Source organism: Emys orbicularis, chromosome 1 (assembly GCF_028017835.1).
Source record: "Emys orbicularis isolate rEmyOrb1 chromosome 1, rEmyOrb1.hap1, whole genome shotgun sequence".
Lineage (NCBI taxonomy): Eukaryota > Metazoa > Chordata > Testudines > Emydidae > Emys > Emys orbicularis.
In genome coordinates this window covers 358,740,781-358,767,185 of record NC_088683.1, presented here as the reverse complement: position 1 = coordinate 358,767,185, position 26,405 = coordinate 358,740,781, and the positions used below count along the sequence as shown (strand labels likewise).

At 46.6% G+C, this 26,405-nt stretch overlaps 1 protein-coding gene across 1 annotated transcript; it reads right to left on the bottom strand.

The window, feature by feature from the left end:
• Positions 1-312: 312 nt before the first annotated feature.
• Positions 313-17,655, bottom strand: MRPL48 (mitochondrial ribosomal protein L48). The gene is made up of 8 exons (XM_065415890.1): positions 17,583-17,655; positions 14,759-14,811; positions 13,515-13,552; positions 10,559-10,644; positions 9,614-9,786; positions 4,890-4,992; positions 3,730-3,819; positions 313-587 (listed from the first exon to the last, which is right to left on the bottom strand). Exons 1-8 carry the CDS (start codon positions 17,601-17,603, stop codon positions 513-515), a joined length of 639 nt encoding a protein of 212 aa, XP_065271962.1. The 5' UTR covers positions 17,604-17,655; the 3' UTR covers positions 313-512.
• Positions 17,656-26,405: the final 8,750 nt, after the last annotated feature.

Genomic DNA, 26,405 nt, shown 5'->3' with positions numbered 1-26,405 from the left:
TCCATCTTAGCTCTGTCTATCCTCCCTCTCTCTGGGCCTGACTCAGCTCCTGCAGCAGTCAATGGAAAGAATCCTGTTTCTTCCAGCGAGAGCTAGAGCAGGACCTTCAGGCACAAGCCTGCAATTCTAGACCGCAGTGGGAATTTTGCCTGAGAAAAGACTGCAGGATTGGGCCCTCTATTTCTAAACCAAGGTGTGGAAAAGGCACCCAAGGCAGAACAAACAGGAACGAGGGTGAAGGAATCAGACATGCGATCCAGCCTTTCCATCACCACACGGCTGCAAATCTCTCTAAGAAAAAGCACCAGTTGGTCAGATACACAAAGGGTACATTTGACTTCATTAAAATAAGCTCCTTAACAGAGCAGCGGAAACCTCTTCCAAGCAACAAACATATCATTAAGACCGTATTAAGAGTTGCCTTTGAAGGCCACCAGGAGCCAATTAAGGGATGCTATAGCGTCACAAAGATGGCTTTGAAATGGACTGGATAGTTTTAGCTGGACACTGGCTCAGCTCATTTGCGCCATCAGCTCTTCAAGTTCCGGTCGAGCCTTTAATCGAACCTTGAAGTCTGCCTCTGTATGCTGTGGGGAGGAGAAATGGAGAAATAGGAATTACTCTTGATCATGTTCCAAAATAGCAGCAAGACAATTATCTCCTGATATTGGCCATGCCAATGTTCTGTACTATACCAAGGGCTTGGCGGTAAGTATTCACAGTTCTACTGAGCCCGGCAGTGCTGGAACGTTTTCATAAGTACATAAGAACGGCCCTAGTGGGTCAGACCAAGGTCCATCTAGCCCAGTATCCTGTCTTCCGACAGTGGCCAATGCCAGGTGCCCCAGAGGGAATGAACAGAACAGGTAATCATCAAGTGATCCATCCCCTGTCGCCCATTCCCAGCTTCTGGCAAACAGAGGCTAGGGACACCGACCCTGCCCATCTTGGCTAATAGCCATTGATGGACCTATCCTCCATGAAAACAGAGCTTGACATACGGCGCTATTGTAGCTCAGGAACTCGGTATGTTTTAATTTCTAAAATAATATTTTGAACTAGGGCTGTCAAACGATTAAAAAAATGATTAATCACACCTTTAAAAATAATTAAATAAATGGTATTCTAATATTTTTGGATGTTTTCTACATTTTCAAATATATTGATTTCAATTACAACACAGAATACAAACTTGACAACAACTATTTGCACTTGAAAAACCAAAAGAAATATTTCAATTCACCTCATACAAGTACTGTAGTGCAATCTCTTTATCATGAAAGCTGAACTTACAAATGTAGAATTATGTACAAAAAAACCTGCATTCAAAAATAAAACAATGTAAAACTTTAGAGCCTACAAGTCCACTCAGTCCTACTTCTTGTTCAGCCAATCGCTCAGACAAACAAGTTTGTTTATATTTATGGGAGATAATGCTGCTTGCTTCTTATTTACAATGTCACCTGAAAGTGAAAACAGGCATTCGCATGGCACTGTTGTAGCTGGCGTCACAAGTTATTTACATGCCAGATGTGCTAAAGATTCATAAGTCCCTTCATGCGTCAACCACCATTCCAGAGGACATGTGTCCATGCTGACAACGGGTTCTGCTTGACTACGATCCAAAGCAGTGCGGACCCATGCACATTCGTTTTCATCATCTGAGTCAGATGCCACCAACAGAAGGTTGATTTTGGTTGTTTTGGTGGTTCGGCTTCTGTAGTGTCTGCATTGGAGTGTTGCTCTTTTAAGACTTCAGAAAGCATGCTCCACACCTCATCCCTCTCAGATTTTGGGAAGGCATTTCAGATTCTTAAACCTTGGGTTGAATGCTGTAGCTATCTCTAGAAATCTCACACTAGTACCTTCTTTGTATTTTGTCAAATCTGCAGTGAAAGTGTTCTTGAAACGAACAACATGTGCTGGGTCATCATCCGAGACTGCCATAACATGAAATATATGGCAGAATGCAGGTAAAACAGAGCAGGAGACATACAATTCTCCCCCAAGGAGTTCATTCATAAATTTCATTAACGCATTTTTTTTTTAAATGAGCATCATCAGTGTGGAAGCATGTCCTCTGGAATAGTGATTGAAGCATGAAGGGGCATATCTGGCATGTAAATACCTTGCAATGCCTGCTACAAAAGTGCCATGCGAACACCTGTTCTCACTTTCAGGTGACATTGGAAATAAGAAGCAGGCAGCATTATCTCCCGTAAATGTAAACAAACTTGTTTGTCTGAGCGATTGGCTGAACAAGAAGTAGGACTGAGTGGACTTGTAGGCTCTAAAGTTTTACATTGTTAGTTTTGAGTGCAGTTATGTAACAACAACAAAAATCGACATTTGTAAGTTGCACTTTCACAATAAAGAGATTGCACTACAGTACTTGTATGAGGTGAATTGAAAAATACTATTTCTTTTGTTTATCACTTTTACAGAGCAAATATTTGTAATCTAAACAATATAAAGTGAGCACTATACCCTTTGTATTCTGTGTTGTAATTGAAATCAATATATTTGAAAATATAGAAAAACATCCAAAATATTTAATAAATTTAAATTGGTATCCTAATGTTTAGTAGTGCGAATAAAACTGATTAATCACGATTAATTTTTTTAATCACGATTAACTTTTTGAGTTAATCGCGTGAGTTAACTGCGTTTAATCGACAGTCCTATTTTGAACTAATCTATAGTATCTTTCATCCCAGGATTCCAAAGTACTTTACATCCATTAACAAATCAAGCATTACATCACCCCTATAAGGCAGGCTCAGAATCAGTGTTTTACAGATGGGGATATGAAGGCAGAGAGAGGTTAAGAGACTCACCCAAGGACATAGTGAATTAATGGCAGAGCCAGAAACAGAATTAATATATGGAGATATACCTATCTCATAGAACTGGAAGGGACCCTGAAAGGTCATTGAGTCCAGCCCCCTGCCTTCACTAGCAGGACCAAGTACTGATTTTTGCCCCAGATTCCTAGTCTGCCACCGACTCAACTCTTTAATCTTGCGCAAGTCAATTATCAATCTGCTTCTTCACCAGTAAAAGAGGGACAGTACTTCCCTGCTCCATAAAGGGCTTTGTGATCCTTGGATGAAAGGTGCAGTATAAGCGCTATGTAGTACTGAAAGGAAAGCATCCTACTCTGAACCATGGGGATTTTCTCTAGGTGCAAAGCCATTTACCATCCACTCTCCTCATGGGTGGTAATGGGAGTTGGTTGTAAAGGTGCTGGTGGCAGGGGAGGCACGTCACGGGATATGGAAGTCTAAATGCTATCCAGGGCACTGGTCAATGAGCAGAGTCTCACGTAGGCCAACTGACCAAGTCGGGGCCTGAGTCTGAGGCGCGCTGGGCACCCACATGTCAAAGGGAGAGGTGGGTCTTCTCAGGATCAAGATCTTGTTCTGTGCTGTTTTTTTTTATTATTATTTTAAATTCATAGATCATAGAATATCAGGATTGGAAGGGACCTCAGGAGGTCATCTAGTCCAACCCCTTGCTCAAAGCAGAACCAATCCCCAGACAGATTTTTGCCCCAGATCCCCAAGTGGCCCCCTCAAGGATTGAACTCACAACCCTAGGTTTAGCAGGCCAATGCTCAAACCACTGAGCTATCCCTCCCCCCTTGTTCTGTGCTGTTGTGAGGCAGATTTCACCACATACATAGTAAACACTTCCTAGATGTGAACACGTCAGTAAACTTAAAGGTACCTCTTTCACTGACAGATGGACCCCTTCGGGCTGGTTACTCTGAATAACCTCCAAGAGTACAGGAGCAAATGTTGAACTCAAACCACTGATCTGAAAGAAGAAATGAAATGCTGCAGGAGAAAAACCAAACACCGAGCGGACCTTTTCCATTAACAACACAGCAAAGGAGTCTATTTCAATGCAAGCCCAAGGCGAAGCCCAAACAAGACCCTTACAGTCCAATCACTCCAGGCCAATGTACATAACTTTAGTTTGCAGGGCATCTTCCATGCACACTGTATCCCAACATGCCCAGTTTTGACATGAACCACCCCACATCCCTGCCCACAATATCCCCACTGTCTGTGCGAGAACCTCCACTGCAGCTGCTGCTGTCTGGAGCATGTATTTTGTATCTCTCCACCTCACTGTTTTTCTGACTCAGTTGAAAATACATCTCTTGTCCCTTTCTTATACCACTTAATTTGTTTAACTGTGCTACTGAGAAGCAGAAAGATTGACATACGGATGTATGTGTTGGTGTGTAGGTATAGAGACACATTCATGCACAGCGTAGTTTTTTTAATTCAGGTTAAATTATCGCTAATGTCTGGATCCCTACCACAGAAGCTGCCATGGAAAACTTGGGACACCAGTGTCCACTCTGAAAATTCTCAGCATCAGCTCTGTGCCGTGGAAAACATCTACCTTTTAAAGCTTTGAAAGTTTAACCCAGAACAGGTTTAACCACAAGACTGAGTGTATGAAGCTATAAGACGAGGAGGAAAGCATCACTGAGGAAACAGATTCTAGTTTAAAAACTGCGAAGGGTCAATATAACCAGTGAGCTTTAAAAAATTATTATAAACCACTTCACAGTGATAGGAGACAGTGAAGAGGAGTTTGGGAAAATATCTCGTTATGACTTTTCCATCTGTATTGTCTACCATTCAGTGTAAAAAGAGATAGTACCTCTAATCATTGAAGTTGGGAGACAAGCCTTCTGGGCTCTCCATTCTGCAAGTGGCTCATTGTGGGACTTTTAGTTAATTAACTTCTTCGTGCCTCAATTTCCACACACAAGTGGTTAGACTAGAGAGTTAGTTCGGTGCTTTGAGATCCTCAGATGTAAAGTGCTATGCAAGAGCAGAGCGTCATTATAGGCCAACAAAATTTCATACCTGTACAACTCGCTGGTGGGTTGTAAGAACAGCATCTAGGTACTGCCTGGACCCTTGCTCCTGCACAAGCATCACCTCCATGGTTTTAGTGGGCATCGCATAGCTGTAGAAACAACAATTCAGCAATCAGGGAAATGTTGACAGCCCTTGGCAGGAATGAGTGAACTTTCATCAGAAGAGAACATGGGATGAGATGAAGCATTCATGAGAAATTAACTATGCAAACAAGGTAGACTGCATTAGGGTCAGACACAAGCAGGGCTGTATAATCACTTGTGTGACAGGACAGAGATCAGAGGGAAGTCTACGGCATTACTGCTGCCCAGAAGCTCTTTTGGGCACAAATGCTAACACAAGAGGAGATAACTTTATTCAATGCCTTTGTTGTTGAAGGAGAGATTTAAAGCAAACATCTAGTACAGGGATCCCCAATGTGGTGCCCGCGGGCGCCATGGCGCCCGCCGGGGCTTCCATGTGCGCCCGCCTACTGGCCGCCGGACAAGCAGCCGCCGAAACGCCGCCGAGACGTGGCAACGTCAAGAAGCGCTACCGCCGAAATGCCACCGACGCCTCTTGATGACGCTGCTTCACGGCGCCATTTCGGCGGCTGCTTGTCCGGCGGCCACGGTACTCAGCGGCTAGTCGTCCGGCGCCCGCCCCATGGAAAAGGTTGGGGACCACTGATCTAGTACATAGTTAATGTACCTGGTTTTATTTTCATTAGCAGTAACTGACTTGTATCTTTCACAATGGTTATTAAGAAGGATAAGAAACGGCTGGTGTAACATGCCACTTGGAAAGATTTTATTTTCACCAATATGGGCCTAGTATGTACAGAGGAGAGATACTTGGCCAAATTCTGTTCTCATTTATATCAGTGTAAATCCACAGATTTCAATGGTGTTACTCTGGATTTTCACTGGTGCAAATGAGAACAGAATGTGGCCCATTGTGTGAACCGCTTGTACTGCAATTCAATTAGCGAGGAGGGATGATCTTGTGGTTAAGGCACTGGACTCTCACTCAGGAGGTCTGGGTTCAATGGCCAGGTCAGCCACAGACTTCCTGTGTGACCCTGGCCAAATCATTTAACATAAGAACATAAGAATGGCAATACTGGGTCAGACCAAAGGTCCATCCAGCCCAGTATCCTGTCTACTGACAGTGACCAATGCCAGGTGCCCCAGAGGGAGTGGACCAACAGGCAATGATCAAGTGATCTCTCTCCTGCCATCCATCTCCACCCTCTGACAAACAGAGGCTAGGGACACCATTCCTTACCCATCCTGGCTAATAGCCATTAATGGACTTAACCTCCATGAATGTATCTAGTTCTCTTTTAAACCCTGTTAAAGTCCTAGCCTTAAATATCTCTGGCCTCAGTCAAAGGGGGCTAATACTTCTTTTCTCCCCTACTTTGTCTGTACTATGTATACAGCCCCTAGCACAATGGGGCCTTGCCCTCTGTCGAGGCATGCAGGCATTACTGCAATGCAAGTAACAATCTATGCAAGAACCACAGTCTAGGGTATGAAGCAGTCATCTAGGTTGTGGGCTCTTCCTGTTACTATTCATAGGCGCATCCGAGCAGAAGGCACTTTAATTTCCTAGCATCTGTGGGTCTTGTTCTAAAACGTTTAACAGGGGGCTGGAGGACTCGAGGGATTGGTATCCATAGAGTTTGAGGGCAGACGGGACCATAAGATCATCTAGTCTGATCTCCGTGGGATATCCAAATGGGATCCAAGAGTCTTTTAATTTAAGTCTCTGCCATTTGGCAGCTGTTCACTGAATTATGAGAAATTAGTGAGTGGTCCCAGTTTGTCTAGAGCATCCACATTGCAGAAAGAGACCATCACAACTGGTCTATGCATGCAGGACTTTCAGCTCCACGGCTGTTGATGCAGCACCTCATACAAGACCAGGGGTTCTCAAACTGGGGGTCGGGACCCCTTAGGGGGTCACGAGCTGTCAGCCCCTACCCCAGATCCCACTTTGCCTCCAGCATTTATAATGGTGTTAAATATATTAAAAAGTGTTTTTAATTTATAAGGGGGGGGGGGTTGCACTCAGAGGCTTGCTATGTGAAAGGGGTCACTGGTACAAAAGTTTGAGAACCACTGTACAAGAGTCTAAAAAAGTCAATTCACTTTCTTGACATTTTTAAATAGGGTTTAAACAGTGAGCACCATGCATACATTAAACAGCATTCGGACAGATTCCCATATGTGCTAACATCCTTTCACAGTAGTTACGACAGGTCCCTTGGACAATACCATGAAGGCCCCAAAGGAATCAGCACTTATAATCACAAGGGATGGTCAAGCCTGCAGACTTTTACAGATAATCTTTGTGCATCCCCCTCACGGAAGTGAAACAGATGGCATGGTTTCATCCCGTAAGTATTGCTCTGCAAAGACCCTGCAGGAATCACACGCCCTGTTACATGATCCACAGAACCATTCAGAACAGCACAGTTAGCTTTTCAGATCTAACATTGGAACCACAGTTATACAAGACCCCACCGCTCTACCTCGAGGAGAGCACCACGACTCTCACCTAGAAGAGAGGGGTGGGGTTAGTATGGACCTGGCAAGAAAATACATTCAAAGAACATTTCCTTAATGAAACCCTCTCTGCAGATCCCCACTGTAGGGCAGCAGGGAAATGGTTAATGTTGAGATGTTAAATGCCATCGTTCGCATCCAGAGTTAATATTGTATTGAGATGAACAGGAATAAGTCACACATCGTAGAGCTGTTACAAGCGATCAGCAGACTCAGGCAGACAATGCTGCAGCACGTCAGATCCTTCACATCCCCAAAGTGAAAGCGTAAATCCTGGCAACAATATTGGGGCCCCTGGAGAAGAGCTAGTCCAACTCTCCCCCCCCACATCTAGTTCAATCTAGTCTCTGCTATTTATAAACTGAAAAAGTGCAGTCCAGCCCCTTCACGAAAGCTGCCTTGTGACAAGCCTTTCCAGGTCTTCAGAAAGCAAATTAAAATACAGACTTTGAAGGCTCTCTTGTCCTATTTTTAGGAAAATTATAGCTGTGGCAGAACAAGCAATTTGTAGGACAAAGCCCACAAGTCACTGTTCTGCCTGATCCAAGCTCCATGGTGCTAATGTAATTTTCAGTGCTTTTAGATGAGAAAAAGATCAAGACAGAGTGGGTGAAAAGTGACCTTGTCTCTAAATGTGGGGCAGTGAGGAGAGATCCATCCACGCAACAGATGTACGGGAACAAAATCTGACTCAAATCAGCAGAAGCTCTGTTTGCATGACATGCCCCATTTCTTTGCTGAGACACAGACAAAAGAGAAATATGTCAAGAGGAAAAGAATCCAGCACAATTGATAGAAGCGAGACAGGGCATTTTAACACCTCACAACATGTGGAAAAGACACATGGAGGGCTAGGACTCGGATTATATTTGTGGCACTTTTCATCTTCAAAGAACTCTACCCACGTCCAGCCATCCTCAAGACCTGTGAGGTAAGCAGGCCTTAGTCAACACATGTTGCAGATGGAAAAGCTTGGGCAGAGAGGTGGCAAGTCCATGGAGTATCCAGGATTAGAACTCAGAAATTCCCCTTCCCCATTCCTGTGCTCAGACCACTGGCTAATGCCCCTTTCTCCAGTGACTGAAAACTGAGAGCTAAATTCTTCCCTGTGATCTGCACAGCCAGTCTATTGATACCCATCCTGTGGCTTTTCCTACTTGAACAGAGCTCTAAGTGAGGTCAGTCAAGAGTTCATGGAGACTGAAAGAACAGAATAAATTCAAGAGAATGACCATGCAGATAAGAGAGGAAAATTCAGACACACACAAATGTCACAGGGGGGAGGGGGGGAGAAACTACAGCCCGTCAGACGTTTTAATCCCACCCTCGAGCTCCTACCGTGGAGTGGGGTCCGGGGCTTGCCCCAGACCAGCCGTGGAGCAGTGTCGGGGGCTTCCCTCGCTCCGCACATGCCATGACTCCACGTGGCTCCCGGAAGCAGCGGCATGTCCCCCCTACAGCTCCTATGTGTAGGGGTAGCCAAGGGGCTCCGCATACTGCCCCCGCCCCAAGCGGCGCCCCTGCAGCTCCCATTGGCTGGGAAGCATGGCCAACGGGAGCTGCACGGGCAGCGCCTGTGGACGGGGCAGCATGCAGAGCCGCCTGGCTGTGCCTCCGCATAGGAGTCAGAGAGGGGACATGCCGCTGCTTCCAGGAGCTGCTTGAGGTAAACTCTGCCTGGAGCCTGCATCCCTGACCTCCTCCCGCGCTCCAACCCCCCGCCCCAGCCCTGATCTCCCTCCCACCCTCCAAACCCCTCGGTCCCAGCCTAGAACACCCTCCTGCACCCCCAACCCCTCATACCCAGACCCACCCCCAGCCGGAGCCCTCACCCCCCTGCACCTTAACTCCCTGCCCCAGCCCGGAGCCCCCTCCCACACCCTAAACTCCTCATTTCTGGCCCCACCCGAGAGCCCACACCCCAAGCCAGAGCACTCACTCCCTCATGCACCTCAGTCCCAATTTTGTGAGCATTCATGGACCGCCATATAATTTCCATATCCAGATGTGGCCCTTGGGCCAAAATTTTTCCCCATCCCTGGTGTAACACCTTCACCTGCAAGGCTCTCATTTTTGTTCTGTATCCGAGCAAGACCAAAGTACATACGGCATGTCATATAAACACACAGAGATCACATGCAGTGGTGGCCTTTATACCTTTCATTCACTCGAATGGAGAGTCGGTTGCAGAGTTTATGAACATATTGAGCAAAATGCTCCACCAGGCACATGTCGTACGCAGTCATCTGTATGTTCAGGTCTCCATATTCATGATCTGATCCAGCACTAATCTCCTTCATCTGTATCCTGTCCCTTTTCCTCTTTGAAAGCTGTAAGAAAGTGAAATACCCTTCAGCATTCTTGGAAAGTCTAACTATACAAGATTCATGCCCAATAGCGGTTAGAGCAGAAGACTGGTAGCCTGGACTCTATACCCAGCTCTAACGCTGATTTGCTGAATAATCTTGGGCAAGTCAAGGCTTCTCTGTGCTCATTTTCCCAGTTGTAAAATCAGGATAACACCTATTTTACAGAAGTGTTCTGAGGCTTAATTGGTTGAGGTCCTGGGATGACAGGCCCTATAGAGGCACCACACTCATCTGGACAATGTATGCTTAGCATGAAAAACTACTTCTTCCAGAAGAAACTAAGGAGTTGGAACAAACTGCTTCTAATTCAGCCTCTGCCTTTGAGGCACCTGTCTAGATGAATTATTGTTTCACTGTTCCAGAAATGTGTGTCTTCCAAATTCCAGGTAAAGTAAAAAAGTTCAAAATGGACCAAGACTTTACTTGCTAATATTCAGCAACGGCTTGTGAGTGGTTTGGTTAAGTTCAACATAATTAATAGTTTCCATTAGCCAAACCATTTAGAGACTTAAATAAGGAAGTAATGGACACAAGAAAATATTGGTGTAGTGCTTTGAAGAGGCTATTTCTCACTGCACAACAATCTCTGCTGGGAGAAGCAGAAGGAAAGCAGCATAGTCTTTGCTTGTATACTCAGAAGTCCATAGAATTAGCAGCACCAACATTTTAATTAATCTGTCCATGTATCCGAATAAATGGAAAGTCAGCACTGTCCGAGCACAGAAAAGCCTACCTCCGGTGGAAGCAGGTGTCTGAATCTCCCAATGCCATGGGTAGGCTGGGACCTGTAGTGTCTGTTGCAGCTCAGCGACGTGCTGCCTTTAAAGAGGAAGACAGAACAAATACGTTTCAAGTTAAAGGTCGGACGACTCCTCTCCTGACAAAGCGGTAACAGTATGGAAGATAGGAGTCACCAGGAATCCACTGAGGAGAGGTGGGGCTGGCAGGGGCAGAAACCTGGAAGAAGAGTCTTTCTGTCTGTAATTAGGTGTTTTAGATCAGTGGTTCTCAACCTTTCCAGACTACTGTACCCCTTTCAGGAGTCTGATTTGTCTTGCATACCCCCAAGTTTCACCTCACTTAAAAACTACTTGCTTACAAAATCAGACATAAAAATATAAAAGTGTCACAGCCACACTGTTACTGGACAATTGCTGACTCTCTCATTTTTACCATATGATTATAAAATAAATCAACTGGAATATAAATATTGTACTTACATTTCAGTGTATAGTATATAGAGCAGTATAAACAAGTCATTGTATGAAATTTTAGTTTGCGCTTACTTTTTATGTAGCCTGTTGTAAAACTAGATAAATATTTAGATGAGTTGCTGTACCCCCTAAAGACCTCTGCGTACCCCCCGAGGTATGCATACCCCTGGTTGAGCACCACTGTTTTAGAGTGGCCAGAGGTGGGCAAGATGCTTCACACAGAAGACACGTCCCTGCCCCAGTCTACACTGTAGGTTACTCATGTACCCAACACACCACAGTGGTTCAGTTAAGTAGGGGGGGGGGGGGGGAGTAAATATGTGCAACAAATATGGGGGGGGGGTGCCCCATTGTCTCTTGTCAAGTTGTCAGGTGAGACCTAAATGAGGAAAGGGTAGTGACTTGGCAGACCACAATAGACTGGGAGAACGGGAAGGGATCCCTAGCAGGAGGACATTCAAGGAGATCAGCATGGAAAGGGCTGGAGCATGATGGTAGTGGTGAAACTGTGATGGATCCAGGATCCCAGTTATCCTTAAATCCAGCCCTGCTTCCAATATTCATGTATCCGAAGAAATGACAAGCCCTTGTTTCTTCTCATTACTCTGGGGCAAAGTGCTGTCCCTGCAGCCTTAACTTTAATAAGCGCACCCCAGAGTCAGGCGATTTTTTAGACTGACAGTACAATACCTTGAACCAGCCGGGTTCAAGAACATACTAGATCCTGTCTACATTTCAAGACCAAACTGTGTTTTAGTCATGTCAGAGGACTACTGTGTTGTAACAGAATCCACCAGCACAGTAGATATTGAAGTGTAGATGGGTTTAACCTTAAATTGGGTTTAAGACTGGTTCCACTAAGAGTTCCTGACCCAGTGTAGACAGGGAATATTGGGCTAGATTCACAGAAGAACTCAGGTGACTGCCTACCCCTTTAGGCACCTAAATCGCAGAATCGGGCCCCACTGGGATTCACAAAAAAACCTTCAGCTGCTGCCAAACACTATAGGGTAAACTTGCCTGGCACCTACATTTTTGCAATAAAAGTTCTCTGGGCACCTACAGTTCAGCTTCTGGACATGCGCTCTGCAGCTCCACGCCAGGCGTCCAGACACCTAAGCCCCAAAGCGATGCACAATCCGGAGGAAGACAGGTGTTCCTCCACCTAACTACTCGCCTGTGGGACCCAAGCAGGTAATGCCCAGAGCTTACCTATTGGATCAGGCGCCTGCAGGCAAGCTTACCTCAAATGGCTGCAGGGGGAAGGCAGGAAAGGGGAGAACAGGAGTGAGAAGATTCCTTCATAACTTTTAGCCCAGTGGTTAAGGTACTCACCTAGTATGTAGGAGACCCCCCCCATTCAACTTCCCCCTCCACCTGATGAGGAAAAGGGATTTGCCACCTCTCAGGTGAGTGTCTTAGCCACTGGTCTATTGGATATTCTGATATGGGGCTCCCTCAGTCTCTTCTGTTGAAACTGTTCCTCTGGCAATAAATAATGAAAAAATCATTGGGACAGAGAGAGAGAGAGAGAGAGCGCAAGCGAAACCTTCCTAGCCTGGAGGCTGGAGCACTCACTTGGGAGGTGGGAGACACAGAGTCCAGTCTCCCTGCTCCAGTGAATTTTTAAATGATTTATCCCAGTGGGACAGCTTCAACAGGAGAGACTCATATCAGAACATACCATAGCCCCATGGCTAGAGCACTCAGCTAAGTAGCAGATCCCTGTTCAAATCCCTTCTCATCAGGCGGAGAGCGGAATTGAACCAGGAGTCTCCCACAGCCCAGGTGACTACACTAACCACTGGGTTAAAAGTTATGAGGGAGGTCCTCCTCCTCTCCCCTCCTCCACCCAGCTTTTTCCAAAAATGGGGCACACACCTAACCCCAAGAGAAAGTTTGCAGATAAGAATCCCAAGCAGAGGAAGGTACCTCCCTGCAGGCTGGATTTAGGTGCAGGAAGAGGGGCAGGGCTTAGAACACACCCCTCTCCTTGGCATCTCCCATTAGCTATCTTAGGCGGAGAGCCACCTAGTGTGCTGGCTTCTGTGAATCCCATTCTGAGGCACCTTTCCCCCCAAATGTACACGAAGCTGAGCTGCCACACTAAACTCGGTGAATCCCAGGGATTTTCTAGGTGCCTAAAAGTGAAGTGTGATGACACTACATTTCTTTGTGAATACAGCCCATAGTCTCTAGCAGATGTTTCTCCACAACATAAAGTCAGTCTGTCTAGGACTCTTTGCTTAGCCATCCCAGGAATGGAACAAGAGGAGGATTTGCAGTCAGATACAGGTGTGACTGAATACTGGCCCAGTGCCCATCTGAATTATTCATTATAACACCATCAATCAGCTCAAATTTGGTTTAAAGAATTAAACAGCAAGGTGACATGATGGCTCAAGTGTGAATATTTGTTTCGGGTACAAGAAGGTTTTTTGTGTATTGTATTCAAAATCTACAGTGAGTTCTTACCTACAGCACAGATGGGGCTCTCTCTGGCAGCTGTTACTCTAAAGGAAAAGCCAGGATGAAAGTTAAAAGCTATTGTTGTTTCATTTATAAAAGTACTATACAGATTTTCAGTCTCTAAATAGAGTCATTATTCTTGAGTGACAGGTTTTATAGGCAGAGAGTGTGGAAAATGGATTAGATCTTTACACTACGGCCCTCGTTACTGCATTATCTGTGCACCTCACACCCATTAATGGATTTTACCTTCACACCACCACTGTTGGGTAGGGTAGCATTATCCCCACAGGACAGATTAAATGACTTGCCCAAGGTCAGACATGGTGTCTGGGGTTGAGCTGGGAATCGACCCCAGGTATCCCAAGTCACAATCCGCTAGACACAGGGTGTCAAACTCATTTGGGGGAAAAGAGAGAGAGACAGATTCTGTGTTTCATTCTGTTGGGAGCTGGGGTGAGAATTCAGGATGGCACACTCTGCTTGATCCCCAGTGGAGACTCCACTGATGTCAGTGGGAGGAGCACACAAAGATCGAGGAGATAATATAGCTTTTACATAGTAACTAAAACTTTTAATTATTCTTTTATGTCTTTCTCTGCAGGAACTCCCAATTCCCACCCCTCGAGGGCTTCACTCCCACCCCCCAACCATTCCATTTGCTACAGTGATCCGTTAATACTGACATTACAACACCATCAGTGGGCTTTGGAGACGATACATGGATCAAATTCATAAGGAGTAGGTCACCCCTCTGACTCATTTTTCAGTTCTCTGCAAACTCAGACAGACATCATGACGCTGGTTTACACCCTCCTCCCATTACATTTGGAAGATTATGGCTGCAGCCATGATGTCTAGAAAAAAACACCTTTTTTTGTCATTAAAAAAAACTTTACATTCTGCACAGTCTGAGTATGGCATGTGAGCCACAAATACATCATGCACACCTGATCTGGTCCATGGGTTTTGAGTCTGACACCCATACACTAGACCATTCTTCCTACACTGATGGTGCAAGGAACCATCTCTTGTACAGATCCTGCTATTCCATCAGCTTCCAGGTGTCATATGAAATATTCCTTTCACTATATCTCAATGTTTTATCTTTCTCTGATATTATTTTTCAACTGTATAGTGATTTTTTTTATTTATTTTATAAGTTTGCTGGGCCAGTTTGTAAAAGAGACAGGATATAAAAATGTTACCTTGAATCTTACATTTGCTCTGTCAGATTTCACAATCCTTACCTGCTAAGAGCAAATGCCTGTTTTAGAAACATTTCCTTCCCCAGGCAGAGCACCTACAACAAGCCAACATTGTTAGAACACAAACAAACATGTAAGAAAAGCATCAAGAAGGTTTTCAAAGCAGTCAGTTGTTAGCTTATTCCTCTTGGAATGCATCTTCCCGAACAAAATTCAGTAACTTCATAATGTACCAATAAACTTCCCAACCAGTTTTCATTGGCCTAAAGCAAATCATCACTTCTCACTACACTGCTACAACACAAAAGGGGACAGAATAACAGGAAGATAGAGGACTGTAATTTCTCTTTCATACACTCTATCACTTGTACATGTGAATTCCAGTAACTTGATATTAAGGGACCCACTACCGACCAAATTCATCCCTGGTGTCACTCCATTGACTTCAACTTAAACTAGCTATCTAACTATATCAATTACCTACCCATTTACTCCAGCTGTATCTGATTTGGTAAAGATACAATTCCTCTTCTCTGCGATAATATCTAGCATCCGCCCAAAATATCTGACATAATTTATGATAGGAGGAAAAATATCAAAAGAAAGATAAGACATACTAAAGTGCTCTAAGTATCCAACAAGAGCTCAGTATTTAAGCCTTGTCTACACTAGACATTTTTGGAATATCTCCAAATGGTTTCTCTGGTTGTAGCCACATTTGGAGTGGTAGCAGAGACAAGGCACTAATGTTTTTACCATACCTTGTCTAGTGTAGGGGAAGACCACACGGAAGTAAGACGCCTGGTGACCAGCTCACCCTACTGTTCACATTGTTTGCCATTGCTAACACTGGGGGATTTGCACTGGTTTCAGTGCACCACTTGGGATATTTCCATAAAATTGTCAATGTAGACACATCTTCAGATTCCCCCCATTTTACAGATGAAGGAAGTGAGGCACAGAGAGAATAAGTGACTTGCCGAGATCACACAGAACAGAACCAAGTTCTCCTGACTCCCACTATCCTGATCTAAACACTGAACAATAGTGCTTTCTGATACGAGATGCACTATTGGAAACAATCCCCCACTGGCCCTTGAAGAATGAAGGGGTGGCCAAAGCATGACCCACAGAGTTCGATAGTTCAGCCCACGGGTCCTTGCAAGGTCTCTCCTGATGCAAGCAGAGGATCTGTAATCGGCACAGGAACATGGGACTTTCCATATGAAGGAGAAGGGTGACTATATTCAACTCCCTTTCATAATAAATAAGGCCTGGTCTACACCCAAAACTTAGGTTGACTTTATGGTGCTCAGGGGTGTGAAAATTTCACACCCAAGAGACATAGTTAAGCCAATCTAAGCCCTGGTATAGACACTGCTACATCAATGGAAGTATTGTACCATCAACTTAGCTACCACCTCTCAGGGAGGTGGATTTATTATAGCAATGGAAAAACCTCTTCCACCACCATAGCAACTGCCTACACTACTGTGCCGCACTAACACTTATTGTGTAGACATAGCCTAAGAGTCTCCCATGTTAAGAAAGATGAATTCAGACTGGAACAGGTGCAGAGAAGGGCTACTAGGATGATCAGAGAAATGGAGAACCTACCTTATGAGAGGAGACTTAAGGAGTTTGGCTCAGTTAGCCTAACCAAACGAAGGAGGAGAGAAGATATGATTGCTCTCTATAAATACATCACATGGATAAACACCAGGGCGTGACAGGAATTATTTAAGTGCCAATGTTGACAAAAGAACAAATGGATATAAACTGGCTCTCAATAAGTTTAGCCTTGAAATTAGGCAAAGGTTTCTAACCAGAGGAGTGAAGATCTGGAACAGCCTTGCAAGGAGAGCAGTGGGGGGAAAAAATCCAACTGGCTGCAAGACTGAGCTTGATCAGTTTATGGAGGGGATGGTATGATGAGACTGCTTACACTGGTATATGGCCCATCTGCAACTGCTATCAGCAAACATCTCTAACACCTAGAGACAGGACACTAGAGTGGGAGGATTCTGAGTTACTACAGAGAAATCTTTCCCAGGTGTCTGGCTGGTGGGTCTTGTCCACATGCTCAGGGTCTAACTGACTGCGCAATATTTGGTGTTGGGAAGGAATTTTCTCCCAGCTCAGAGTGGCAGAGACCCTGGGTGAGAGGGAGGGTTTCACCTCACTCTGCGGCATGGGTCGGGCTAGATTGAATTTGAGCAAGTGGTGGATTTTCTCTAATTTGAAGTCTTTGAATCATGATTTGAGGATGTCAGTAACTCAGTCGGAGGTTGTGGGCATATTGCAGGAGTAGGCTAGCGAGACTCTGTGGTCTACCACGTGCAGGAGGTCAGACTAGATCAGCGAGCTGATTTTCAGTGGCACTCACACTGCCCAGGTCCTGGCCTCTGGTCCGGGGGGCTCTGCTTCTTAATTTAAGCTTCTTAAACATTTTAAAAACCTGATTTACTTTATAATACATAAACTATTGTTGTATGTAGACTTATAGAAAGAGACCTTCTAAAAACGTTAACATGTGTTACTGGCACGTGAAACCTTAAATCAGAGTGACTACATGAAGCCTCGGCACACCCCTTCTGGAAGGTTGCCGACCCCTGGACTAGGTGATCACTATGGACTCGCTGGCCTTACATCTATGAGTGCCGCACTTGGGCTCCCAGTAACTGACCAACAAACGCTTCAGCGGGGCAGCCCGGGCAGCTCCTGGCGGAGTGGATCTGAACGGGGCTTTTCCAATTACTACTTGTGTTATGGTCCCCTCCCAATACCTTCCCCGCAACCCCTAGTCCCAACCTCCCCCCCCCCCCCGGAAACACCTTCCCCGGCACCCACCCCCCGGGGTAAATACCTTCCCCAGCGCCGAGCACATCCTCGCCCGCCGCTCGGCCCCGAGAGCGGACACCCGCCCGGAAGAGCGGGGCGCGCCCGGCAGGCAAACGCGTCCCCCGCGCTCCAGGTCCTGCAGAATGTGTATCCCCCTCACTCCCTGAGCCTCGCACCTACAGTTCCGCAGCAACTCGGTTCCCCCGTCTCCTCCCCGGGCCGCAGGTTTCCCTTCCCCCAAATGGCTCGTGCTCTGGGGAGGGGGTTGGGCTGGAGGCTGGTTCCCTTGCAGGAGGAATGCAGGGAGGTGGCGTGTCACAGCAGCCTGGGTGCTCAGCCCTGCCTGCCTGAACTCCCCCGGCCTCCACACAAGGACAGCCTGGGGCAGGGCACGTCTGGCCCTAGAGCTGCGCTGGGGAGAGGGGGGTATTTTAATACCTCAGTGTTGGGGCGTGTCCAATTGTTTCCTCTGCACAATAGTAGGTGGAGGAAAAATTCCATCATTGAGGTATTAGCCTGGGTCTTGAGAGAGGCAGGTTCAGGTCCCTGCTCCCCCCCCCCCCCCCGAACTTCCTGTGTGGAGGGGTGTTTTGAGGATAAATGCATTAACCATAGGGAAGTGCTCACATACTGAGGTATCATGGTCCACATGACTACCTGAGAGATGCATGAGTGTCCATGTTTGCCCATATCCGTGTATCTATGTCTGCATGTGTCCACACTCATGTGCATGTGCTGTGTTGGCAAGTCCTTTAAACAACTTGTGGGTTTTCTATACCCACTCATATATGTTCTGATCTTTTAAGGTGTTCTTAACATCTGTTTTGTTCATTTATTATGGTGAGCATTGGAACTGCTGATGCAGCTCCCACAGTCCTTTATCATCATTATTATTTTTTGTCTCTTCCTCCCCTGCTTTTTGCATGGTCGCTAGCAGCCAAGGAATAATGCTAAACTCAAGCATAAAAATACTAAATAAGCAGGATCAGCTGTGGAGGAAAACTGACTAAAATAATACAATTCCTCTGCAGTCAGCCTGGCTTGTAAAGCACGTCATCAACTGTGTTGCATTTTCAATTTCTTTTCTTTTAATTTCCCTGCAGCTCTGGAACCCCTAATGCAACAGCTTTATCCTATCTAGAGAGTGGCTGAGATGGATATGCCTCCTCCCCTGGTTCAGGAATTGAGGGAGGAATTGATCTGCAGACAGCTTTGCACTCACTGAGCACCAAGATTTGGTAGAAAGCTTGCAAAGCAGTTACTCCCCCATGGCATGAATGTGTCGGTGCCTTTTCCTGCTGCTGGAATGAACTGACTGTAGTCAGAAGTGCCACCAACATCTGGATTTCTCTTCTTCATTGTCAGATACATTGATTTGTATGGGTACTTTTAATAAACTCTGTTGTCATAGGGTGGAGATAGATGGCAGGAGAGAGATCACTTAAACGTTGTTCTCAGCTGCGCTGGTCTGGCCTTGGATATAAGCAACCACTGGGAACACTGGGGTCCTGGCCTGATTCAGGAACTCACCACCAGGCCCATTTCTCCTATCCAACAGCAGGGTTTGAGAGGTAAGAAACTCGTGGTCCAATCCCTTTTACTGGGACCAAAGGGGGAGAGAAAGTTTATGACTCACAGTCCCATGCTCTAACACTAAGTATATTCTAAAGAAGAGAACGTGTCTAATGGTTACAGCCCAGGACTGGGAAGCCGAGGAGCTGGGTTTCATTCCTGGCTCTGCCAGTGATGTAGTGTGTAACCTTAAGTAAGTCACTTAAGTCCAGATCCTCAAAGGTGTTTAGGCTCCTAACGTCCATTGATTTCAATACCTGTGAGGATATGGCACTTAATCTCTCTTTGCATCAGCTGAGCCATCCACAAGATCCATATAATACTGTCCTACTGACAGGGCTATTGCAAAGCTTGTCCATTAATGACTGTAAGAAGCTTTGAGATGCTCAGTGAGTTGTTACTACAGAAGTGCCAAGGATTATCCTAAAAGTCTCTAGTCTGTTTTGTTTTATAGAAAAAAGAAAAAGTGGAGGGGAGGAGGGGGAGAGGAAGTCTAGGAAGGCCAATACCCCTGAGGACATTCCTGAGATTTTCTGTGGAAAGGTTTCTTTACAAAAGCAGGTTATTGGATCCAGCTTGTAACTACAATCTGAAGTTTCTCCACATAGTTTCCATACTTTATTTTGAAACCTCAGTTCCCATTAGAAAAAAAAAATCACCCAGGAACAATCTTGTGAAACAGAACCAGTGTTTAGCATGGAATTGTTTGATAGTGACCCCAAAGTGTCTTCTATCTATCTGGCCTGCTGAATCCACCGGCCTGTGAGTCTAGCACAGGACTAGGACACACGACAGCTGAGTTCTATTCCCTGCTCAGTCACTAACTCTGGGCCTCAGTTTCCCCATCTGTGAAATGGAGATAATGATACTGACCCACCTTTGTAAAGTGCTTTGAGATCGAGGGATGAAAAGCCCAAGGTATGTGTTATTTCCTTTCAGGAAGATGACTTTCCATACTTAACCTCATGGAGCCAACCATAACATCTTAGTCATTCCACTTCTGCAATTCCCCACCAAAAGTAACTAGGAAGCTAAAATTCTTTAAGACTGGAAGGAAAATCTCTGAATGACTTTCTTCACCTGTACCGACGTGAAACCAGCCAGGCGGCCAGTGATGCATAATACTTCTGAAATGTGGTGGCAAGTAATTTATAACATTAACTAATCCACAGCATCCCAGGCTATTCTCCCATTTGGCAGATGGGGAAATGGAGACAGAACCGTTAAGTGACTTAACAAAAGCTACAGAGCAAGTCAGTGTCAAAACCAGGATGAGAACTCAGGAATCCCAGCCTGTTACTCACATCAGGCAAGTACATCACACATCCCGCTCTGTTTCTGCATTGCTGGTGAACTGACTCCCAACTCCCCAGCATTGTGCTGGGTGGGCACACCAGGCTCCTGGAGGTGTCCTTTTTCAAATGAGACAAACCCAAGGCCCTGACCCATTGTGATTAACAAAGATTTTTGCCAGAATGAGGTTATAAGCCCTGGTGTCCTGGCCAGATTCCAATTAGGCTCATTACATTCCGTCTCCTGCCTGCAGTTTCATTTGGAGGCTGTATTTTTTCACTGCCTACTTAAAACTTTGGGGCAGTGTTGCTGTTAAGCAGATGCTGCATTCCACCTCAGAGGTGGCTGCATTACAGTGTTGGGCAAAGTGATTCCTCCACCTTCTGAATAGTTTGGGCAGTCAGTAAGGTTTTTAAGGCGTTTTAACATCCATGTGGAGGAAGCTCATCAAGTTGGGAAGAAGATTATAAAAACCTGCGCTGGAACTGATGTATGGTAGCATTAGGATTGCCGTGAGTTTTGTGTAATGTACTGGATGTGTTGTGCTATTATTACAGGCAGGACTGGGATCTGGGGGTAAAAAAATTCCACCCCAGAGATTGGGGGGAGCAGATGAGTCTGTTCAGAAGGAGACCACCAAGGTGAGGTTGAGGAGCCCAACTGGCCCTTCGGCTAACAATACCACAACAATGAAGTACATTGGGGGGGGAGGGATAGCTCAGTGGTTTGAGCATTGGCCTGCTAAACCCAGGGTTGTGAGTTCAATCCTTGAGGGGGCCACTTAGGGACCTGGGGCAAAATCAGTACTTGGTCCTGCTAGTGAAGGCAGGGGGCTGGACTCAATGACCTTTCAAGGTCCCTTCCAGTTCTAGGAGATGGGATATCTCCATTAATTTATTTGGATAACCCACGCCCACTCAGTGTGACAGCCTGTCCTCCTCTAGTGGTGGCTGGGCCTATCACAGCTTTGGCTATCAGAGATGGGTCTTTTCATTCAGGCAGTAGTGCCTTCTTATGCTTTGTGATCCAAAAGTCCCTGGTTTGAGTCTCACTGCCGGTGACCCACCCGGGGTGTAGCATTACGTTGACATGGCACCTTTCATCTCACAGGAGCCCCAGTTGTTTTAAAGGACTATAGAGCTTGACTCAGCAGGCTGCTGAGAGCCTCTTGCAAGGTCCTGAGGCCCTCAACTCCCTTGTCCTGAAGTCAGTGGGAGCTGAGGGCTCGCAGGCCCTCTTAGATACTAAAGTGATAGGCACCCAAGAAATGCCACAGGGACATAGACACAAGATGCTCAGTGCCTTGCAGGATTGGACCTTACATACACACAGGAATCACTTTGTCAGCCAGTGAAATGCAGCTGCCTCTGGGGTGGATTGTAGCTAGGATGTTCTCTGACAGCACACAGCAATGCTACTCCACAGGAAACGAAGAACATTTTCCAATTGAAGCTGCCCTAGGAGTGTAAGGATATAGAATGTAATTTACTCTATTGGAATTTGGGCAGGATACTTGGACTAACTATTAGGGACTAGGACATGGGCAAGCATGCCTAGTGGTTGGAGCAGGAATCAGTAGCCAGGAATCAGAGTCAGAGCCAAGGGTCAGAGTCCAGGGTTGGAGCCAGGTTACTCAGAGTGAGGCAAGGCAAGGCAAGGCAAGGCAAGGCAAGGCAAGGCAAGGCAAGGCGTGGGTGGGTGGGTCCAAGACTAGGATGAGCAGGAGCTAACCCAGTCATGGGCAAATGCTCTCAGCAGCCAGCATGCTGCTTCTGCTGCTGGTCTTAAGCACAGGTCTGCTGATCCTCAGCCAATCAGGCAGTTTGGCCAATCAGGCAGCTCAATTTTGGCCCAGATGTCTTCATTAGGAGGTTAAGCTAGCAGGTAAGCAGGCTAGCTGTGGGTCCTTCCCTTACTCCTGACACTAACACCCCTCTCCAGTGTGATGTTTGATGCATGATTTGTCCAGCGACAGACCCATTATTCAATAAAAACCCTGTGGTTTATTGCTTGGCTGGCATCAAAGGAGCCGAACAAACTCGCTCTTCTTTATGGCTTGTCAGGGATGACTTTGGCAGCAACAATTGTTTGGAAGAGTCATTGCAGCAAAGGGAAAAATCCAGGAGCTTTGTGCTGCCAACAGCAGCGTCACCCACACAGTAAGTTGATCTAGAATACCTGCATCTGACATTTTAGAGTATACGTATGGCTGATCACAAGACGTGTGACACACCTGTTTACAAGACAGACTGGTCCGCATGTGTGAGAGATTATAACTCCATCCTGGATGGTTAGGAAAGCTCCCTATATTACGTAAATGTCTCTAGCCGCACAACCATATTTAAGATTCAGGATCAACACAAGTAGTGTCAAGAATGAGGAAAAGGAGCAGGTGACATGGACAGGTTAAGTCTACTGTGACTCAGGTTTAAACAGCACAGTGGAAGATGCTGCATTTTTAAACAGATCTGTTTTGACGGGGGGAGGAGAGAAGGAAGATGTAAAAAGCAGCAGGTGTTGTAGAAAAATAAAGAACGCAACAGGGAGGGCTGCCCCATCTGAACAGTCCCATGTATCGTGTGCCCCTTGGAAAGGGAGTGAGAATATAACTACCAGAGGAAGTGACCAGGGGGTACGTGTTATGGAACCTTTAGCTCAGGGATCAGCAACCTTTGGCACACAGCTCGCCAGGGTAAGCACCCTGGCGGGCCGGGCCAGTTTGTTTACCTGCCGCATCTGCAGGTTCGGCCGACCGCGGCTTCCACTGGCCGTGGTTCACCGCTCCAGGCCAATGGAGACTACGGGAAGCGGCATGGGCCGAGGGATGTGCTGGCCGCCGCTTTCCGCCACTTCCCGCCGCCCCCATTGGCCTAGAGCGGCGAACCGCAGCCAGTGGGAGCCGCAATCGGCCGAACCTGTGGACATGACAGGTAAACAAACCATCCCGGCCCGCCAGGGTTCTTACCCTGGCGGGCCGCATGCCAAAGGTTGCCGACCCCTGCTTTAGCTGCATGTTGATGGTTCAATTTCAGACTAGCTCAGTACTGGTCAAATGTTATTGCCATCTGATTTGGGAGCCTGTGTGAAATGAGTGAGTGGCTGGCGCGCAGACTGTAATGGACAGCTGTCTACAACAGAAATCCCATACCCTAATGGCTTGGGGCAGCCTGCATACTGACTGCCTGCTGAGGCTAAGTGGAGAATTTCAGTCAGGGCACCTTTCACAAGGACTAATTGCACCATGTGGCTAACAGGAAATACTGTAAAAAATCTAGGATTTCATGGCTGCCTGTCGCAGAGCTGCAGCTTGTGAATATTTGGAACTTCATAGCAACAGCAAGAGAACCCAGATCCTCAGCCTCCAGAAATCAGACTCCTACAATGTTAGCTAAAGGAGAATCTCTAGTAGCTGTTCGCAGTATAGGGGCTATGACAAACAATTCTGATTCCATCCAGTGGAGGGTAATGACACACACACAGTTTATATCTCTGTGGGCAGAGAGACAGACAGTGCGTCTCTGCACAACACCAGTTCTGCCATGGAGACTAACTGAACTAACAATATTTTCAAAAGTCTATTCTATATCTGCAACAGTCACTAAAGGCTTGATATCTCAGAGCTGCTCAGCATCTACAGTTCCCATTAAAGTCACCTTTGAACGTCAGGCCCTGAACCAATGCCATCTTTAATGCCACACAGGATTTGGACAAGAACATGAAATGAATTTAATGATTTGCCATTAAGCAAGTCATAATACAAGGATGCTGATCTCCAGGGTCTTTCTATAATCTAAACCACAATGACATTTTCCAAGCTATCTTTGTAACTGGCAGAAATCTTCTATTACGCAGGGTCCCATTTCTAGGCAGACACATGAGCCAGTTCTATTTGAGCACTTTAAACAAAATCCTTATTTTATAGGATGCCCAGAAATTATTTTGTCAGGAGTTGGATGCTGTTGCTTTCCTTCTTGCAGCCTGCGTTTGCAATATAAAGGCATTAGATCACTTCATATAAAAATAATGTGAAAAGTGATCTTGGAGTCATTGTGGAGAGTTCTCTGAAAACATCCAGTCAATGTGCAGCGGCAGTCAAAAAAGTGAACAGAATGCTGGGAATCATTAAGAAAGGGATAGCTAATAAGACAGAGAATATCATATTGCCTCTATATAAATCCATGGTACGCCCACATCTTGAATACTGCGTACAGATGTGGTCGCCCCCATCTCCAAAAAGATATATTGGACTTGGAAATGATTCTGAAAAGGGCAACAAAAATGATTAGGGGTATGGAACGGCTGCTATATGAGGAGAGATTAATACAACGGGAACTTTTCAGCTTGGAAAAGAGATGACTTAGAGGGGATATGATAGAGGTCTATGAAATCATGACTGGTGTGGAGAAAGTAAATAAGGAAGTGTTATTTACTCCGTCTCATAACACAAGAAATAGGGGCCACCAAATGAAATTAATAGGCAGCAGGTTTAAAACAAACAAAAGGAAGTATTTTTTCACACAATGCACAGTCAACCTGTGGAATTCCTTGCCAGAGGATGTTGTGAAGGCCAAGATTATAACTGAATTCAAAAAAGAACTGGATAAATTCATGGAGAATAGGTCCATCAATAGCTATTAGCCAGGATAGGCAGGGATGGTGTCCCTAGCCTCTGTTTGCCAGAAGCTGGGAACGGGCGACAGGGGATGGATCACTTGGTGATTACCGTTCTGTTCGTTCCCTCTGGGGCACCTGGCATTGACCACTCTCGGAAGACCGGACACTGGGCTAGATGGACCTTTAGTCTGTCGCAGTATGGCCATTCTTATGTTCTTATGTGATGCAGCACCAGGATTAAGCTGCTGTGACATGAAGTTACATGGACTGCTACATTCCTTTCAACCTAATGTTGGTCCAAAAGCAGCCCTGCAGGTCAAAGGCAGCCCTCAGACACAGACGCTGGCCTGATCTTTTACACAGAGATGCAGCCTGCGGAGATGACAAATTCCTTCATTCAAAGCTCCATCTGGATTCAGTGGAGGCTGCTGGGACGAAGCTGGACTATCGCGCAGCACAGACCTATTGTCTCTCTGCATCATCAGGACCAAGACAGACCATTCCTATTTGCAAAGTCTCGGGGTGCGGGGAGGGGTCCTGTTCACATGGAAACGGAGCATCACGTGCCACGACAAAAATAATAATAATACAGCTGGCTGCAGCAGCTTTCTCCACAGGCGGCTTGGATCGAGACCCGTGTGACGCAGGAGGTCAGACTAGATGATCACAGTGGTCCCTTCTAAGTTCTGACCTTGCAATCTACGAATCTAAGACAGACTAAGGGCCTGCCCCCGTTCCCTTTTAGGCCAGTGCAGCCCTGGGCATAGGTGCTGGAACTGGGGGTGCTGCTGCACCCCCAGTTTGAAGTGGTTTCCATCACATACAGGGTTTGCAGCTTGGTTCAGTGGCTCTCAGCAGCCCTGGCCCAAGCAGCCCCTGTGCGCCCTGGGGTGCCCCCAGCACCCGTGACTCAGCGGCAGCAGGGCAGGCTGCTGCCTGGGAGGGGACGCTCTGCAGCCGGAGGCCTCGCCCCCCAGTGGAGTTCAACCCCCGCGTGGTGACGGCGGCGCCGCCGGGAGCAAAGATCAGGCCGGGGCAGAACTGGACGGGAAACGTGGCAGCCGCTGCACAGCGCAACCAAACTGCACAGGCAGTAGAGACACCTTAACCTGGCAGCTTCCCCCAGCCCCCCACGCCCTGATTGGCCCGCGCACCGTCCTTTGTCATTGGACGGTTGCAGCGTCAGTCAAGCCCAGCGGGGCCGGAGGAGGCCGCCCCAGCAGCCGGCTCGGTGCTGGGCTGGCCCGCCCGGGTGGCCATGTTGAGTGTGGCCAAGGCGCCCGCGGGGGCGGAGGCTGGGATGACACTGGTTGCGCGAGGCCGATCCCAGCCGCCTGCTGACTCGGGGCTGGAGGGGCCATAGGAGCGG

Bases quoted from the DNA above. Each gene is read 5' to 3' on its own strand.
- MRPL48 (XM_065415890.1), bottom strand. From the start codon at position 17,603: ATGTGCTCGGCGCTGGGGAAG. The intron at 9,787-10,558 runs GTAGGCTTTTCT...ACTTTCTTACAG, and splicing joins GACACCTGCTTCCACCGGAG to CTTTCAAAGAGGAAAAGGGA. The intron at 588-3,729 runs GTACCTTTAAGT...TCCTCCCCACAG, and splicing joins TCCATCTGTCAGTGAAAGAG to CATACAGAGGCAGACTTCAA.